Below are 14,124 nucleotides of genomic sequence, written 5' to 3'. Positions count from 1 at the left end.
TTACCAACGAATAGTGGAATTGACCGTCACATTATAACGCACCCACGGCTGAAATGGCAAGCCTGTTTGGTGTGACGAGGATTCGAACTCGCGATCATCAGATTACGAGTCGGGTGCCTTAACCACCAGGCCATGTCTGTCCCGTTTTCGCAAAACAAATATTGTTGATTCTCACTTTAAAGAATCGTCTACAAATTTCGAGAACAGGCGGGACTTGCGCAATACAAAGTTAAGAATATGCATCACATGCAAAGAAGAAAGCTGAACAGAAACAAGTGTAGGCGCTACAATAAAGTACAACAGTAAATCTATTACAGTTGTTTATACAAACAAAAGTTGTTTAAGTTCTCTTACTATGTTTGTTTCTTTCTAGTTTACTTTTTTTTATTAAGCCAAAGACTGTTATTTGCCTTATCGAAACAATAATTCTTACATAATACCATATTTTTACTCGTGTCGCTTCATTGACATATTGTAATAAATATATGTACCTTCTAAATTACCGTCACAGCATTACGGTCCCGTTTTATTAAATATTGTCTTCTGCTCTCTCTTTCAGTTAGATGTAACGTGTAGATGGTTTGAACATTTGAATTGGAAGTAATTTTATTAATTAGATCTGTATCAAAACACTTTTACTTCTTTATAGTAAAGTTGTGATTTTAAGATATGTTTTGAGAGTTTTTCGCTGTTACAGCAGTAAGTCTACGGATTTACAACCCGAAAGTCAAGGGTTCGCTTCCTCTCGATGGACTCAGCAGATAGCCCGATGTGGGTTTGCTATAAGAAAACACCTACCTATGTTACGAGTTTCAATACACTTTTACTGCTTTAGAGTAAAGTTGTGATTGTAAATCACTTTAATTCGTTACAAAGATTACAGTTGTACAGTTTCTAGTAGTTACAAAATGGACAGAAAAATTACGGTTATGTTGTTTTTACCGAGTTCATCAACCGAGTCACGGTGGCGGTTTCCAGTTGCTCCTTGTTTATACTGCGATCATTTCTTTCCCATGTAACGGCACAACAAACAGAGGTTGAACCTCTCCACAAAAACTAGGTTCTGGGCGGTCCTTCTATAACCTTACTCTTTCCGTTGATTGGTCCTCTGTAGTGGCTTAATATAATCACGCAAGGCGAGAAGCCAAATAATTTGGAATACTCGTTTGGTATGATCACAAGCACCCCATATCTCTTCACTTTCAGTAGCTTGCGGTTCAGGTAACCTAGTCTTCTCAGATGGCCATTTGGAAGGCTTCAGTGTTGTCCAGTCCAGCCAGCCCTTTCGCTTTTTTTTTAATGCTTGAACCATCGTGTTGCGTGGCATTTCCGAACATAAAGTCTGCATGGTGAACTCAGTGAGTGGGTAAACGACGGCAGAAACACGTGGACAGCAAACGTACAGGGTTAAATAAACCACCGGGGAAGACAAGGCGTCTAGACATCAGAAATTAATACAAACCTGAAACTGTGCCCAGTTAGAAACCGGTTGTGTCACTTGATGTCTAGTGTTGTACGACTGGACTTTCACAGGTAGGACTGCTGCTTTCCATACTTAGTCAAAACAAGTGAACTTCCCACTTTAACGTGACTTTAACCATGTACAAAATGAATGTTTAACAAAGAACACAAAAATAGCATTGTGAAATACATCAATATGTTAACTTTCCTCATTGTTGAATAAATACAAGTTGTGAAGAGTTAGTCAGCATATATACATATATATATGTACTATATAATGAAAATGTTTATTTCACAAACATTTTATTCCAAATTTGTTTGCTTAATATTTTCGATATTTCAAATTTGAGGACAAATGTTAAACCTTTGAACTTATCGCCTATCAAAATCATGGGAACAGAAATATTTTCCGAAGGAGTTTTCATTGTTTTTAAAAAAAGGAAGACATGGTGAACAAATACATTTGAAAGTTCTAGAAAAATATTTTCTGCTGCGGTATAGCGGTTCATAGAATGACTCTGAGTTTGTTTGTTTTTATTAAAGTAAAAAGGTTTAGCTCATACCTCCGTCATCTCTTGACCGATTTGATATCTAATGACAGTTTTGAACTCAGGATGTCAAACCCTTTCTACTGATACAATTGACTGTGTCCGGGGTTTCGTAGATTAATTCAATGTAATCCTGTGCCGCGGTTATTGAGAGTTCCCTCTTGTTTCTGACTCTGTTCTCTTGCTTTCGATACTTTCTCAGAGATCACAAGATACTTAGGTGAAATCAAATAAAAATCCACTCTGATTAAGGCACTTTTTCATCACGTCAAAACTTATTACATGAGAATTTCTTCGAAAACAAATCGTTAGATCATTTGTTCATTACCCCCTTCTGACACAATAACTTTCTTATCTACGTCTGTGTTGGCTTCTTATTTATTCTATGGATTTCCCCTGAAGTGACACAGCGGAACGTTTGTTAATTCACACCGCTAGAAATCGGATTTCGATACCCGTAGTTGGCAGAGCACAGGTTGCCCAATGAGTAGATTTGTGCTTAATTCCAAACAAACAAATAATCCATGGATTTTTTGTTGTCTTTATGTATTATTTTGGAAACTTAGATTATGGTTTCTAAATAAATAAGAAAAGAAACAACGTAATAATATAAATATGATAAGCAAAATACGACGTAAAAATTGTGTTAACAACAATAAGCCGAAGTAGTCAACAATTAACATAAGAGTGAATCATTTTAACAAGAGTAGAATAAGCAATTAATTATGTTAAATCTGACAGGTCGAAGGGTGTTTCAGGGTGAGAAAAGACGGCTGTGTCTTGATGACGTATACCAGTACTTTGCTTTTGATAATGTAATAATTCCTACCCTGTATGTATATAAAAACGCAAAACAGGATGGATAAGATTTAAAAAATAACAACTGTGTGATTATTTGAGGTTATCGTCTGCAGGATAGGAAGAAAGCCAAAAATCAGTAATTCATTTTAAGTAGCATGCTGTGCTCTTTACCGTCCTCTGGATTTTTAATTTTTAAATCCGTAAACTTACTTCTTACTTAGGAAAGTCTTTCGTTTTAAATCAGAACGCTTACGACACACACACTAGCGTCTGTCATTAATGAATATTTAGAACACTAGTGACTAGAGATTGGGGTTTATAGCCCGGCATGGCCAGGTGGTTAAGGTACTCGACTCGAAATCTGAAGGTCGCGGGTTCGAATGCCCGTCGCGCCAAACATGCTCGCCCTTTCAGCTGTGGGGGCGTTATAATGTGAGGGTTAATCCCACTATTCGTTGGTAAAAGAGTAGCCCAAGAGTTGGAGGTGGGAGGTGATGACTAGCTGCCTTCCCTCTTGTCTTATACTGCTAAATTAGGGACGACTAGCGCAGATAGCCCTCGTGTAGCTTTGCGCAAAATTCACATCAAATCAGTTAAGCCTTATTACTGTCATTTCATTTGAAATATTATCTCAGCTGGACTCAACGCAAGTAGGCTTCGTGAATAATCCTAGGTGTAGCCTTGCGCTTAAAACAAACAAACAGAACTTAAACTTATGTCTAAAGAATTTCATGAAATATGTGTTGACATTTTCCTAATTTGTGACTGATATCAAAGTCATAACGTACCTCAGATGAAGATTCCAGCGTCCCTCTTCCTGAATGCTAACTCTGTATTTTCTTTGTTAATGTGGCATTGAGTAGTCAATTATACAGTCACTCGACGTTTCGGTTTCTATTTGTGATATACGTAAGAGGTGAAGGTACCCGTTAAGGAAGTCAAAACTTAATGAAGGACATTGTTAGATAATGTTCCTCTAACTTCATTCTTTTATTGTTAAATCCTTAATGAACTTATTTAGATACAATGTGCAAACCCTACTCTGTGGAAGGTAATAACTGATTAAGTACTTGTGTCTTTACATTTAAATAAAAGTCTAAACAATACGGTAATGTTCTCTATTTTTGTTGAACGTAATAACTGACTAATTTAACTGATCCGTGTCTTTAAATTTAAAAAAGTCAATATAATACGGTAATGTTCTCTGTTTTTGTAGAAGGTAATAACTGAATCATTTAACTGATTAAGTACTCATGTCTTAATTTAAAGAAGAAAAGTCTATACCATATAATGCTCTCTGTTTTTGCGGAAGCTAATAATTGACTCATTTAAATGATTAAGTACTCGTGTCTTTAAATTTAAAAAAGAAGTCTATATGATACGGTAATGTTCTCTGTTTTTGCAGAAGGTAATAACTGACTCATTTAACTGATTAAGTACTCATGACATTGAATTCAAAACCAAAACTCTAGAAGATAAGGTAATACTTTCTGCTTCAGGACTTTCAATCGCTCTTAGCGAGTAAAAATTCGATAATAAGATAGCACTTGGACATCATCTGACAGTTTTTATTTACCGTATCAAAAATTAAGACAAATCGAGTCAGTAAACACTGGATGATAAAAGCCAAATGCGTATAGAAAAGATGCAAATGTGTCCTATTTCAAAGGAAGGTTCACCTTCCTTAAACCATTGAACAGTTTCCAATTACCATACAAAAAATTACGGTGATCAACTTGGTCAAACTCGTGTAATGGATCATCTTCGTGGTAAGATGCACAATAATGGTACAAATTTATACAAACGTATAATTACTATTTTTTTAGTCAAAACACCCACCCGAAATCATTACGGCTGTTAAGAAATTAAGTTTGAAATGCGATATTAATATTGACATTATCCATAACGCAGGCTATTTTTTGTACACATTTCTATGCCCAACCGTCATCACTGATGAGGGTTTGACTATTATAATATCAGTAAATGAAACCAAGCGTGGTCTACTGTAACTGATTTTTATTTGCGTTTTTTATATCAGTCGTCTGACGCTCTCTTGTATGAAATTTGCATTATTAATTATGAAATATAAGAATAAAACTCGTCCTTCGTATAATTGAGTTGCGTTATACATGAAAAAAATTTAAATAAAAATGGAGATTAGCGAATATGTCAGTAAGAAGCAAAAGACGATTGATTTTCATTTAAAAACAAATTTATGCTTTAAAATACGTTAGTTGCAACCGTATATTTTTACGTTATACGTTCATCCCAACTGTGGAAAATAAATGTTACTTTGAAAAACTTTCCAGTATACAATAATTTTTTCTTAGAAAAATGTCAAAGGGTTTTCCTAGTGTGCAGTTGATCACAAATTTATGCATTTGTAAAAATATTTACACAGTTGAAAATTCACTTATGTAAATAAATTCAAATGGATATATGTTAAAAAATCTTAGATTATGGAATTCCATTCCAGTGTTGAGAAATAAATGTATTTTCCAGAATATTACTAATTTTGGAAATCATTTGTTACTCGGTCCGAATATGTGAAATGTAATAGGGCGTTAAATTAAAACTTATGATTGTTTGGTTTATTTTTGAATTTCGCGCAAAGCTACACGAGGGCTATCTGCGCTAGCCGTCCCTGATTTAGCAGTATAAAATTGGAGGGAAGGCAGCTAGTCATCACCACCTACCGCCAACTCTTGAGCTACTCTTTTACCAATGAATAGTTTGATTGACTGACACATTATAACGCTCTCACGGTTGAGAGGGCCAGCATGTTTAGTGCGACAGAGATTCGAACCCATAACCCTAAGATTACGATTCTAGCGCCTTAACCACCTGACCATGCCGGGAGTCTATGGAATAGCATTTTTTTTTCTTTCTGTGTCTTTCATGATAGAGTTTTCTATTCATTACAATAATATTTTTCCATCCATTTCTCAAGCATTATTGTTTGAATTGTTGGTAGCTTAAGATGATAAAGTTAGCCGATTTATCTTGCCATCCATGTAAAAACTATAAATCGTTACTATAATGTCTCACTGGTCTTACCAAGAGTAGTGAGATTGTAAATCTAGAGACGATAATACATCTAATTTGATCAAATTTTTTAACGATAATCAAACACTGATATGAATACTACGTTCTGATTTGACATTTCTTTCAAAACTAGCCAAAGAGTTCTTTAATCAATCTCTGCTTAGTACTACGGAAACCAAACAAACAAGTTATGTTGTTGTTGTTGTTTTGAATTAAGCACAAAGCTACACAATGAGCTATCTGTGCTCTGCCCACCACGTGTATGAAAACCCGGTTTTTTTGCGTTATAAGTCCGCAGACATGCCGCTAAGCCACTAGGGGGCAAACAAGTAATGAAAACAACCAATCAACAACCTGTGTTGTGTTTTAGGATGTTTTAGGACTAAATGAGATTATAGTATCACTGGAGTACTGTGGGCAGCCTTCATAACAACATCAGTTACTGCTTGTCTTCTATATTTAATTTTTATCGCAGAAGATTTAAAAGCTTAATATTTTTGTTCTGTTTCAATTCATTCCTGAGCAGACGATATACACGTAAGGTAATTAAAGCCATCAAACAGTAATTCGACCAAGTAGTCACTAACCAATTATCGCTGTAAGAGTTAAGCAGCATTCATGGTAATTTAGTACACAATAATTTTGATCACTCTTGGATAATGGCGCATTTTTCGTTATCCTCTTGATGTTGACAATGAACAACATTGTTTGTTTTGTAATCGTTTGTTTAGCGTGAAATAAAGGTTTTTAATAGACGTTATTTATATTCGAGGTTTATGTATAATTCTGGCGTGTTTTGCAGAAAACATTCGTGAAGTGAGATGGTTAACTTACTCCGATACCTGGTCATACGGTAATTCAACAGTTTTATACTGGAACTCTGTTATTCTATATATGTAACATTTTAAACAGTATTTTACAGACTAGTGGTAACAACTGTGATTTTCTACCATATAAATAACTTCTGAGAGGATTTCACTTTGAAGCAATAGTAAGAAATGACTAACGTGGAACTATTTTAATTATTTATTGAAATCCATTAGTATACTTTTCTCATAACTTTTCACATTGATTGGTTATTTTTAATAATTTGCCGAAACTACTTCTGATATTAAAAAGCACTTGAATAAAGTGTGTAAATTATAAAATTCACAGATTTCGATCAAATGATTTGTTACGTAACACGTTTCTCATAAATTTTGTCATTTGTGTTTGTTTGTTTTCCGAATTTCGCACAAAGCTACTCGAGGGCTATCTGTGGTAGCCGTCCCTAATTTAGCAGTGTAAGACTAGAGGGAAGGCAGCTAGTCATCACCATCCACCGCCAACTCTTGGGCTACTCTTTTACCAACGAATAGTTTGATTGACCGTCACATTATAACGCCCCCACGGCTGAAAGGGCGAGCATGTTTGGCACGATGGGGATTCAAAACCGCCTGATTACGTGTCGAACGCCTTAGCCACCTGGCCATGCCTGGCCTAAAGCAGAATGTTAAATGACAAGTTTAGCCAAAATGTGGCAAATATTGAAATTAGCTCTTTTTGCTAGTTAATATAGCCCATGGTTTACTTATGTTAGATTATTAATATTAATAATGAAAAGGTTAGAGAAAACCCATGCAAGATGATTAGCCAAATCTTTATCCTGCAGGTTAACGGTGTACAAACAGACAAGAGCAATATTAGTTCCTTTTCACGACTTTTATTTTATTTTGGCGGAATTTTTCTATTTCGTTGCTTATCAGTGAATGTATGACGATATATCAACCACACTTGAAGCGTTCCATTCCAAGAGAACAGTCATAAAATACGAGAAGGAATGAATTAAACGTTTTACACAGACCTTTCAGACTTCACAGCTTTTAACATTAATTATCTTTAGTATTACGTATAATTAAAGTATTTCTTAGAAAGTATACATTATAAAGAAAAAAGGCATCAAAGCAACCGCCATATTCCCATGCAGCTGTTGACAGATGGTTTTGTTCATCTAAGCCTTTTCTATTTTTTTCCAGACACAATCTTTCTTCTTTCGCTACTTTTTTCTTTTTTGGTTTATATTAATTATATATTTACCTCAAAATGATAAGTTTCTTTTAAGTTGTATTTTTTTCTCTGTCTCGAATACAGATTTAATGAGAAAATTACTTCAAGTATTTCGAAACGTTGAGAAAACAAAAATCATAAATTAATGCCAAACTATTGGGCTCTGAGTAAGTTCTTACCAGTTAATTTAACGTTTCTTAAATTTTCCGATATGTGGCGACGTATTTTGTATTTTTTTTCCGTCCCATTCGCCAGTCATCAATATCGAAATCTATTTCCAAGTTAATTATAGACCAGACATTGGAATTACGTCCAATTTCTTTCCTTTCCTTTTACATAGAAACATAGGTTTGAGTCGGTTTCTAGTGGTTTGCCAGGCACCAGTAAACATGGACAGAGATCTCAAAGGGGTAGCGTGTTTTTTTTTGTTTCCTAGGTGCCATTGCACATTAATATTGCATTTGTAGCTCCATTTCTACCAGAGCACATTACTTCTGGAAATATAATTATTAAAATTTTATAATCTAAGCTTAATACACGTGGTTCGGAGGCTGCTTCGTGTTTTCTTGAGGATAAATATTGACAACCAATCACATCATTCTGTTGAAAGAGATGGACAAAGTCCTTGAGGCAGTAGGTGATACTGGTTCTCTAGCTGCTTTTAAGAACAAAATATGTATACAAATATTATGCATTCCTAAACTTGAGCTAATACAGTAGAAGGAAGACAACTCGCAAAGAGCACTTACCACCAACACTTGCAATACTCTTGCCTGAGTCAATACAACTATTCGTTGGTAAAAGAGTAACCCAATAGTTGGCGGTGGGTGGTGATGACTAGCTACCTTCCCTTTAATTTTACACTGCTAAATTAGAGACTGTTAGCGCAGATAGCCCTCGTGTAGCTTTGTGCAAAAATCGACAAACAAACTCTTGCCTGACACGTAACAGTGTCATTTGATAGACACTTTTACAAGTTACAGAACATTTTCCGACTCGAAGTGCAGTGCGCGATTTTTTGTTATTTTTGCGATAATCCGGTACGAAAACAGGAATAAGAGAGTTATAAACCTCAATTTAGTCTTCAAACATTCTGAGTAGTAAAATTTGAACATTACATGCTTTGAAACTAAAAGAGTTCAAACTTTTAGCTCACTGTGGTTGGAAAATGTACCCAATGAACGTATTGGCGTCTCCAGACAAGGATAAGTCATAAACATGTTTCGAAGGCTCATCTCTAAACGTTAAATTTATTTCGTTTCATAAAATTTTAAAACATGAAATACTTATGTTTACAACATAATTCAACGTACTAGTTCATTAAGTTAGATTAATATTGTTTCGTAAAATTTCAGAACTTAAAATGCGTTTACTAAATAATACAACGTACTGGTTCATTAGTTTAGATATATATCGTATCGTAAAACGTTAAAACAGAAACTACTTACGTTTACTAAATAATACAACGTACTGGTCATTAGGCTAGATTTACATAGTTTCGTAAACTATTAAAACATAAAAATACTTACATTTATGAAATAATACAGGATACTGATTCATTAGGTTAGATTTATATAATAGTTTCGTGAATTGTTAAGCATAAAAAATACTTACATTTACTAAATAATACAACGTACTGGTTCATCAGGTTAGATTTATATCGATTCGTAAAATGTCAAAACGTAAAATACATGTGTTTAATAAATAATATTCGGAGATATTGATTTTTTATATAATCGTAAAACTGTCAGTTGAAATAATAAAGACATAAGAATTCTCGTGCCAGTGTTGTATCAGTTTCCCTTCGTACAATAACTCTGAGTTCAACTGATAACTTTACGAGTTTGTTCAAAAGTATTACAATAATTGTCCCTTTATTTCATTCCCAGGAGCATAATAAAAGTGATTATTACAAGATACACGTCTACGAAGAGTGAAAATAATGGCGGTGAAGACGTTTCTTTTTATGTGCTGTTGAACGAAAGGAAACTTGTACATTCTAAAAAGATCAGCTGTTTTAGGGTTAGCTCCAAATGAGATTTCGTCACACCTGCATCGTCTGCTATACCCTTTCACTCTAGGTAAGTCATCCATAAAAGTATAGTTTATAGCTGATGAATGACAACATTTATTATTCCAAATACTGTGCACACAACTTAAAATATTTCTTGTTATGAAATCACAACACAGAGGTTTGTTTGTTTGTTTGTTTTGAATTTCGCACAAAGCTACTCGAGGGTTATCTGTGCTAGCCGTCCCTAATTTAGCAGTGTAGGACTAGAGGGAAGGCGGCTAGTCATCACCACCCACCGCTAACTCTTGGGCTACTCTTTTACCAACGAATGGTGGGATTGACCGTCACATTATAATGCCCCCACGGCTGAAAGGGCGAGCATGTTTGGCGCGACGGGGATGTGAACCCGCGACCCTCAGATTACGAGTCGCACGCCTTAACACGCTTAGCCATGCTGGGCCCACAACACAAAGGAAATCCTGACAAGTAGAAGCATAATGAAATGATGAACAGCCTTAGGTTGTGTTTGGTTTGTTTATAATTAAGCATAAAGCCACACAGTGGATTATTTGTGCCGTGCTCAACAACACTGGTATTGAAACCTGGTTTCTAATGTTGTAAATTCGAAGATTGCCGCTCTGCCACTGGGGGCAGTGTGTTTGATTGGAAAACATTGATACTGAATTTTTGCATAAAACAAGATATCTGTAAGCCAACAAGCTTACGACGCTAAAATCCATAGTTAGAGTAAACACTGTGAACACAGCAGACAGTCCAATGTGGCTTGGATCTTAAATAAACAAACAATTTAGGTAAACAGAAAGAAACGTATTGGGAGAATCAAACCAAAAGTACAAGGAGGAAAATATTAAACAGAAAGGAAACAGTTTTATTTGTAGAACTTCTGTTTAATGTTAGGGACGAAACTATAGAATGGGCTATCTGTAATCTGCCCACTACGAGTATCGAACCGTGGTTTCTAGTGTTGTAAGCCTGCAGACTTACCGGTGTGCCATTCTAACACTCGGTTGTTAAAGCCTCGTATGTGAATACCATATCTGTCTCAAAAAGAAATTGTTATACAGAATGTTATATTCAAAACCTTCTTAAATGTATGTCTTTATTTATTTAATCTTAAGAACTTTGAACTTTAATATGTTTTTAGAAAATCTGGAAATATAGCCTGTCAGGATCCTTATACTACGTGTGTTGAAATGACCATGTCAAAGACATCTGTGGTTTAGACATAACTGTTCCTTCTTTTGAACTACTTATCAGAGGGAAGATAGCCACAAGTACCTGTGGTCACAAAAGGATTTGTCTGACTCTTTGAACTGATTAACAGGATTCACTGTCAATTTTATAACGTGTCCACAATATGTAAATATTTCATCAGTATGACTGGTATGGTGTCTCGAACCTTAACCAACGGTTCGCAACCTGGCGCGATAATCGCTAGACAACGCCCAGTCTTATATTTTCTGAGCAGAAAACCTTATTCAATTGTTTTTTGTTTTGTTTTTTTGTAGTCAAGCACAAACCAACACAATGGGCTATCTGTTCTCTGTTCACCACGGATATCGAAACTCGGATTTTAGCGTTGTAAGTCCCCAGTCACATGGCTGTGCCACTGTGGGCACCTGTTCAGTCACCAAAATGTTCTACATTCAGATTTATGGGTAATAAACATCATTGGTTTTTAATCGTAGCAGAGTAAGTTCATCATGAAAGAGACAACTCGTAATCGTTTCGCCCTGTAGCACGTTTTTCGTGAACTTCAGTGAACATTTGAACTGAGCGAACATTTATGGAAATCTGACAATAAACATTTCATGGTGCTCTTTGGTATTAAAAAATTTCAGTTAAAATTAATTAAACGGTATAGTAAACAATTTATTTAAAACAACCATTCGATAGTATAATGTGCTTAAATTATTTGTGTAGGAAATATTAGTTCCCAAGCTAAGTGTAAAAGACAGAAATAGTATATTTTTAAAACTCTGTACATAAACTTACACGACCTTAGCTTCAAACTCCATGAATTAAAACCTTATTTTACATATGGAATTTTTCTTTGCAGTAGTTCATTATTTCTTCTCTAGAGGTACACGTTGTTAATAAATATTACTTAAACATCTTTTAACTTATGAACATTAATAAAAAATAAGTAATTTTCATTATATGCTTAACACGTATAATGTAATAACGTAGAAATTAAAGTAGAATTAAGAAAATATATAGGTAAATGTGAATAATTAAGTCCTGTTTCATAAATTAGTATTAGTCTTAGGCCGTCTGTGAGTTTTAATAGTAATACACTTATTAATATAAATTATTTATTAAGATAACATCTTAGAATAGAGATTAAGAATCCAGTAATTAAAGGGACTAATATTAATGGGTTGTCGAGTATAGGTTGTTAGTGGAATTTTTATTTTTTGCATCAACTACCAACAGTAAAGTTAAGCCTAAGTCATTTGTACTAATTAGCAATGAAGATTTATCATTAAATTAGCATGGAAACTCCAAAGAATTAGAGTTAACGTTTGAGTATAATATAACGTGCATAAATTTTTAATCGTTACCTAAGACTAATGAAAGCTAATAATAATACATAATTCATGACATTCCTTCTTCTTGACTTGACCTATACTAACTTGCATATTTCGAGTTCACCACTCTAAAGAAAAAAAACTATTATTTTGTCTATAATAACTCAAGAACCCGAATAATAAAACTAGCCCTACATTTTTCTTATTAAAAAAACATCCTTCAAGTCCAGAATTGGTTAAAACTTCATATAATCAGTTCATCTATCATGATAACGAGGTTATCTCATATCAACATTGAATCCAGGAATGTAATTATTATCGAGGGACGTGGAAGTGTATAAAAGTCTTCCAGTAATAACTCCCATGACAACCAATTTATTGGCCATTTTACTATACATTTTGTAATTAATAAAATACAGTGACTACTATAAAAGAATTTTGGAGGTGTAATTAAATTTATTTATTAATCACGCATTAATTACAAATATATCTAGATGGCGCTGTAAAAGAAGTTGTTTTGAATTAAGCACAAAGCTACACAAGGAGCTATCTGTGCTCTGCCCACCACGGGTATCAAAACCCGGTTTTTAGCGTTGTACGTCCACAGGCTGAGCCACTGGTGGGAGGCATGCTGTAAAGGAAGAAAGTACATTATTTATATAAAAACGGTTCGTTTGGGTTGAGAAAATATTTTACGTAGAAGAGCAAACAACGTTTCGACCTTCTTCAGTCATCGTCAGGCTCACAAAGAAAGAGGTAACTGACCGGAAGCTGACCACATGTTTAAAAGGGGTTGTGTAACTGAGTGTCGGAATGTAGAGGGCGGTGTTAGATGTTTGAATATATAATTTTATATTATTTATTTTATTATTTTTAATATAGATATAAAGGTGTTCCTTTGTATTGGTTTATTTTGGGTTTAAGTTGTTGTATAAATAAGGCTTCTTTAATTTTGCGTTTGTTTATGTTTGTTTCTTTATTTAGTATCTGAGTGTTTTCTATGGTTATATTGTGTTTATTTGACTTGCAGTGTTCGAAAACGTGTGAAGGTGACTTTTATGTTCTTTGAAACTGGTTTCCATTTTTCTACTTGTTTCTCCAATATAGAAGTCGTGACAGCTATCACATTGTAGTTTATAAATAATGTTGGTGTGGTGTTTGTCAGTGTAGCTTTTACATAGTATAGACCTCAGTTTTGTGCTATTTTCTCAACCCAAACGAGCCGTTTTTACATATACATGTATATTTCTCTACAAGTGGGTTTTCTCGACTTCACTGATGAAGAAAGTACACTGCCCAACGTGATCCCTATGTAACTATTAATTCATTTCTGTGATTTGTTCCAACGCGAACATATTAATTTACTTTGTCTATTACCTCATATGTCTCTAGAGCGTTTGTAAACAAAAAAAGCGTAAGGGTTGTCATAAGCGTAAAACTTATATTATTTGCGTAAAAACCTGTGTTATATATTAGCAGTTCGTATACGCTACACTGGAGCATCAATAGAGATTTGGCAGTTCCACGTGACAAAGATTCAAAATGTACCTTCCTTGGAAAGACACTTGGTGGCGCGGACAAAGAATTTTCCTCCTCTATAAAGTTATCAGCGGCACAGTGGTATGTCTGAGAACTTATACAGCTAAAACTGGGTTTC

At 34.6% G+C, this 14,124-nt stretch overlaps 1 protein-coding gene across 5 annotated transcripts in view; it reads left to right on the top strand.

Moving 5' to 3' along the window:
* The first annotated feature begins 1,195 nt into the window (after positions 1 to 1,195).
* Positions 1,196 to 14,124, top strand: part of LOC143234288 (uncharacterized) — a 218,350-nt gene continuing 205,421 nt past the window's right edge. For 3 of the 5 annotated variants that reach the window (XR_013018578.1, XM_076471534.1, XM_076471535.1), the window contains exon 1: positions 1,196 to 1,533. Coding sequence is in view for 2 of the 5 variants with exons in the window: in XM_076471534.1 (XP_076327649.1) it covers positions 1,502 to 1,533 (32 nt within the window). In the remaining 3 variants the exon portion in view is untranslated. Of the gene's footprint in view, positions 1,534 to 9,790; positions 9,983 to 14,124 lie in introns of all 5 variants that reach the window. The other 2 variants (XR_013018579.1, XR_013018581.1) reach the window with 1 other exon arrangement.

The sequence above is a fragment of the Tachypleus tridentatus genome, chromosome 12, assembly GCF_004210375.1.
Source record: "Tachypleus tridentatus isolate NWPU-2018 chromosome 12, ASM421037v1, whole genome shotgun sequence".
Taxonomy (NCBI): domain Eukaryota; kingdom Metazoa; phylum Arthropoda; class Merostomata; order Xiphosura; family Limulidae; genus Tachypleus; species Tachypleus tridentatus.
This window is presented reverse-complemented; position numbering and strand designations above follow the sequence as displayed.